Raw genomic sequence first — 6155 nt, 5'->3', positions numbered from 1 at the left:
AAAAAAACATATTTATATTATGCATGCCATAATAACTAATAAAAAAGAGGCCATGAATTTGAAGGAGAGTGGAGAGGGGTATATGGGAGGGTTTGGAGGCAGAAAATATTGTAATTATATTATAATCTAAAAATAAAGCAGCAAAAAGAGTAAGTAATCGGCTTTAGAATCAAGAAACTTGTTACATAACACTGCTATAGACTAGTATAAGCCACCTGCCAGCTCACCCAACCTTAAGCCTTCATGTGCAGACTGAGATGCAGAAATCATATTTAGAATGTAGGTTGTGATTCAAAAGGTATGTATCTGCTGCGGTTTCTGCTCTGCATGTGTCCTGTATGCATGTGAGGAGCAGGGGATGGACCCAGGACCCCACATGCACTGTGTTCTGTCTCTCTGAGCTTTACCGCAGCTCTTTTACTAAGATCTAACCAACTCTCGGGTTTCACTTTGAACAACAAGCTACAGGGACAATGAAAGAAATGAAGCCATTTCTGCTACAATGCACCTTACACCTTCCTATTGAAGCCCCCTCCAGTGCACAGTCAGGGAGACACACCAAGGCTTATTCTAATTGCATAATTCTGAAGACGGTTTACTTCAACACACAGTCCCTGGATGCTGGCTCCATACCTTGTACAAGGGAAAACATGCCACTGATTGCTTGATCATAACTTCCGGTCTGGGGAGAAGAAGGATGCTGACCTCAGCAGCTCTCAGATTGGCACAGAGAATGCAACAGGAATCGTTAAGGGTAAAAGTCAAGAAGAGGCACTTGGTGCTCACCATCCAATGGAAACGTTGCTTCTGGCTGTCCAAGAGCATACAACTCAGTGGAAAAGGCTGAAAGGCAGAATTTGAAGAAATGTAATTAGTGTCTGTTAGAAAACTATTTACAAGGTTCTGTGTAGATGGAATTCAGGATGAGAAGCTGGGTCTTCAGGGTTTAGCTGGACTTGCTAGTGCACCCACCAGGCCACAGTGGTGCAAAGGACTCAGTTAGGAGCACAGGCCAGAGCCTACTCTGTAGAAGGAGGAAGAAACATCCCAGAAGCACACTGTGGTTGCCTGGAAGACATGAAGCCTAGAGGTGGTCCTCAAACATGTTACCCTTGCTGTGTTACAATCACCCCTACAGAATCTCTCTTCAAGCAGTTTAATTCAAGATTTTAGTTCTCAAATAGTAATAACATCTCCAGAGACAGGCATGTCAAAACTGCATAAGCAGAGGCGATGGTGCATTGTGACCCCTCTCTAAACTGTCCATGGTTTCACATTAATAATTCTTATTATCTCTCAGTGCTTTTTGCTGTAGCTTGACCTCGCTATTTGAATCTGATCTCAGAATTTTCAATTAGCCACAAAGGTCCTCTCTACTGCTCCTCGTTTCGTCAGAGTGCAATTTTAGATGACTCTGTTTACCACTGCATATAATAAAACGTCTATAATTAGAAAATACTTAAATGTTATAGAAAATGTTAGTGCCAGAGGAGCCCGAGATGAAGCTTGTGTATGTGGATCCATGTTCGTTTGTATATCTCCATACGTGTTTGGATGTGTGTGAAGGTCAGAGCTGGCCATCACACGTCTTCCTTGGTCATTTCTCTACCTTAGATTTTTGAGACAGGGCCTCTCACTGAACCCAAAGCTTGCTGATTCAGGGAGACAAGCTGGTCAGTGAGCTCCAGGGATCCTCCTGTCTCTGCCCCTGTGGCAGAAACCACCACACTTGGCGTTTTTCTTTTATGTGGGTTCTTGGGATGAAACTAGGGCCTCATGCTTGCACGGCAAGCACTTTGCTAATAGTGCCGTCTCCTCAGCCCACACGAGATGATATTTACAGAAAATGGCTATTAACACACAATCTGAGGAAATGGACTCATTACATTCCCTAGAACTTTAAGCTCTGGTCTCCTTTGTACTTCCTTCCTCCTCCCTCCTTCCTCTTTCTCTTTCTTTGTAGGTTGTGCAAGCCTAGGTGATAAAATTATCTAAGGGGGACCAATTTGGGGTGTTTATTTGTAAGTGCAGTCGGTGTTCATCCTACTAGGTATACAAGAATGCAGGATGTATGCCTTAGTGTGGAACTGTGCCCACATACAGTCTAGGGGCATGGGCTTCCCGTCATTATTTTCTTTGTCTGTGCAGGGTATGGTTTTAAACTGTCTTCCCTTGGTATGTTTCCTTCTTGAATGAATGGTTGTGTACTCATTATAGTCAATTCCCACTACAGACGCACAATTCTATTTCTCTGTAGACCATTGGGATGCTAATGTGATTGAGTTTCTTAGAGCTTCAGGATGTCTGTTGGCAGGCAGAGGCTTCTGTAGGGCTGCAGTAGATCCAGTTCCTGCAGCTTCCTCCATTTGGAAGCCAAGACTTCATAGAGAAGCAGGTAATAGATTTCTGGCTTCATTTGCATGGCACATTAATGGAGTCTCTTTAAAATTCACAGAACAGGATGGACTGTATTTGTCTGACTCTGTAACTACTATGCATGGCAGATGCCTAGTAAACTCTGACGCAATGTGGGTCTGTGTGATGAGCTTTGCATAATTTTTTTTTACTTTCTCTGTTTCCTGCTCCTCTAGGGAAATGGGTCCTATGGGGCTCGTGTGACCAGTGAGCACAGCCTGCTAGCCTGACGCCCAGCAGGGAGGGAGTCTACCATGGATGGCATCGTCGAGCAGAAGAGTGTTCTGGTACACAGTAAGATCAGTGATGCTGGCAAAAGGAATGGCTTAATTAACACCAGAAACTTCATGGCTGAGAGCAGGGATGGCCTGGTGTCTGTTTACCCAGCACCTCAGTACCAGAGCCACAGGCTGGTGGCCGGTGCAGCACCAGGCAGCCTGGAAGGAGGCAGGAGTGAGCCAGTGCAGCAGCTGCTGGACCCAAACACACTGCAGCAGTCCATGGAGTCCCACTATCGTCCCAACATCATCCTCTACTCAGATGGTGTGCTCCGCTCCTGGGGGGATGGCATGGCCACTGACTGCTGTGAGACCACCTTCATTGAGGACCGGTCACCCACCAAAGACAGCCTGGAGTACCCCGATGGGAAATTCATCGACCTCTCAGCTGAGGACATCAAAATCCACACCCTGTCCTATGACGTGGAGGAGGAAGAGGAGTTACAGGAGCTGGAGGTCAGAGGATGTGCTTGTTGGAATCCTTCTGGGATTGGGGCCACGGGGTCTGGGGGATACTTGGGAGCGCTTAGCAAAAGCCATTGTGTTTTACCATGGAAAAATACAGACAGTGTTCTTGGTATCACTTTATTCCTGGGCATTTGCAAAGGATGGAAGGAATGGAAAAAAGACTGGGGACTGTGGCAGTGATTCTGGCCAAAGGTGACCCGTGGTAATAGCCCTGTAGGCGGGGCAACAGACACCAGCACTGGATGGCAGGGTAGTTGAGGATACTGCCACTGAATAACCTACGAGAGAGAGAGAGGGACACATGAGTTAGAGATACATGGTGTGGGAACAAGTGGGGAAGTGTTTCGCTGTCATAGTGGGCCCCTTGGTTTGACACCTGAGGTTTCTACTGGTAGATCATTGCTAGCTCAGAACTCTCCCGAAGAAACAAAAGAAATTTAAAAGGGGAGAAAAAGTAATTAAACCTAGGACCTCTCAAATCCTAGGAAAGCGTTGGTCCATTGAACTACGCCTTACCTCTTTAGTAGTTAAGGCAAGTGAGGGCATTTGAATTACACACACAAAGACATGCAAGCAGGACTCTGAGATAGGACACAGCGATTGCCAGCCATGTGATGTGCGAGTCACTGAGAGGCCGCTACCATGCAGGTAGAGTAGTGAACAGAGGGTGTTCTGCAGGCACTTGAGTACAGTGCTCAGGAATGGAGCCCGTGAGGGCCAACAGGCCTATGAATAGCCACCTCCATAAGCAGAGACCATCTTATGACAGACACTAATAGGAAGAGAGGGCATGAGGCCAGCCAGAGCCTGAGGGAAGCTAGATGTTGGGTGCTCTCACTTCTGGGCTAATGCCTGTTGCTAGTGTCTGATGTTTTCCAAAGTCTCAGGGTTTGGCCAAGGGGAAGTGTCTAAATCTGCCTGTCCTGCATGAATCAGGGAAGCAAGCACCACAGGTACGTGTGGATCTGACACAGAAATTCTGACGAAGGACTATCTTGTTGGCTCTGAAAACAGTCCCCAGAGAAGATGCGGAACTGACATTGTGGCTTGAATGTGAGGCTGTCGGAGATCATTACAGAAGAAGTGGAACCCCTCTCCTGTATCTGGGGAACAGACATGTAGAGGCTTGAGGGGTTATTGTAAGAGAATCTCAGCCCTAGGAGATATGGTAAGCACAGAACAGCTGGCCCTGAATCAAACTGAATAGAAATACTGAGGACTTTGGGGCACGGTAAATATGGAGCTCAGGAAGCAGGGTCCTACCACCCAGAACCTTAACCATCTAAGGGAGACTGGATTCAGGAAAGTTACACACTAAGCCATAGAACAGAAGGGCAGGTTGACAAGCCGGAGCTCTCAGGGACAGGGAGCAGGACGGGGGAGTCCAAGCCCATCCCTACCTTTCATGTCCCTTGGCTACTCTGCTGTGCAGCATTTTGTGGGCCAACCTGCTAGATTCCAATTTAAAAAGTATGGAACCTTCTAGTATCCAATCCGCAAAACAGCACAGAGCAAGTGGAATGCTACATGGAGGAACTGAGGCCTGTAGGCTGCAGGCTTTGATTTCTGCCTTTAGCTCTAGTAAAGGATCAAAGAAGATTTCAGACAGGAAGGCCATGGCAAATGTGCTGGATGGTTCTGTGTCAACTCGACACAAGCTAAAATCATCTGAGAGGAGAGAACCTCAATTAAGAAAATGCCTCCATAAGATCAGGCTGTAGGTAAGCCTGTAAGGCAATTTCTTAATTAGTGATCTATGGGGGAGGGCCCAGCCCATTGTGAGTAGTGCTAGCCCTGGGTTTGTGTTCCTGGATTCTATAAGAAAGTGGGCTAAGCAAACCATGAGGAACAAGCCAGTAAGCCACACCTCTTCATGGCCTCTGCATCAGCTCCTGCTTTCACATTCTATACCTGCCTAAGTTCCTGCTCTCACTACTTTAAAAAAAAAAGGTTTTTATTGATTCTTTGTAGATTTTATATTACGTATCCTGATCTCATTCATCTCCATCCCCTTGCCTCTACCCTCTGTCCTTGTGAGCCCCCCCCCCAACCAAACAAAACAAAATAAAAATATCAGTGTGGAATCTGTAGTGTGGCCTAGTAAGCCACACACCTCTTGGTCCATACACCGTTACTTGTAAGTGTTCTTTGCAATGGAACGTTGGTTTGACTTAAGGCTTCTGGCTTCTGCTACTCTGTTGATACTAGGTCCTCACTGGGACTCCTCCTGGATATCCTGTTGTGGTCCTGTGTCATGTAGACCCTGAAACTTTGGATCTGCAGATCCGACCCCTTCACATACTCCAGCTGATCACAGATGAGGTGGATGTTGGGGCAGGATAACTCATAGTCCTGGTTCTGAGCCTGGGTGGTAGCTGGGTTGGTCAGTCCACCGGCTTTCCCTTATGGTCACCTCTTTCATAGTCACCCTCAGGGTGCACTCTCCAGCACTGATCCAGCTAGCTCACCCACTGTAGCAGGCAGCAAGGAGCAGGGCCAGTTCTCCTGCTCTCTCTCCTGCACGCACACCACCAGAGCCGGCTCCACTGTCTTGCCCAGGCCAGCTGTAAGGCCTGCTCTCCAGACTGCTGCAGTTGGTAAGGAACAAAGACAGCTCTTTTGTTCTTGTGTCCCAGAAGCCAGCTCTCCTGCCTGCTGCAGTTGGCAAGGTCTGGGAGGAGGGATGTATTTTCCTCCACCCATGCTACCACATACAAGGGAGGAAATAGGTACCACTCTCCCGTTTTTTTGTCCACAACACCAGTTCGCTTGTACCCCCACCAGCAGGGTCTAGTGGGCTCCCCAGGTGAGGTGCAGGGCCTGCTCTCTCATGTGCTGTTGTAGTAATGGGAGCGCGGGGCTGCGTCCCGATTACCCTGGCCGTACCCCGGCCGCCTCCGGCTAGCTTTACCCGAAATAATTACACGGACACTGTATTCTTTCAAGCACTGCTTGGCCCATCTATCTAGCCTCTTCTAGGCTAACTCTCGCACC

At 47.7% G+C, this 6155-nt stretch overlaps 1 protein-coding gene across 3 annotated transcripts in view; it reads left to right on the top strand.

Annotated features, from left to right (window-relative positions):
* Syndig1 (synapse differentiation inducing 1) overlaps window positions 1–6155 on the top strand; it is a 163558-nt gene that overhangs the window by 69063 nt on the left and 88340 nt on the right. For all 3 annotated transcript variants that reach the window (XM_026778052.1, XM_013355172.2, XM_026778051.1), the window contains exon 2: window positions 2592–3149. In XM_026778052.1, coding sequence (XP_026633853.1) covers window positions 2670–3149 — 480 coding nt within the window. In that variant the 5' untranslated portion in view covers window positions 2592–2669. The remainder of the gene's footprint in view (window positions 1–2591; window positions 3150–6155) is intronic.

This window comes from Microtus ochrogaster, unplaced genomic scaffold (assembly GCF_000317375.1).
Source record: "Microtus ochrogaster isolate Prairie Vole_2 unplaced genomic scaffold, MicOch1.0 UNK100, whole genome shotgun sequence".
NCBI classification, from domain to species: Eukaryota; Metazoa; Chordata; class Mammalia; order Rodentia; family Cricetidae; genus Microtus; species Microtus ochrogaster.
Note: the sequence above shows the minus strand (reverse complement) of the source record. Positions and strands in the feature narration are given on the sequence as shown.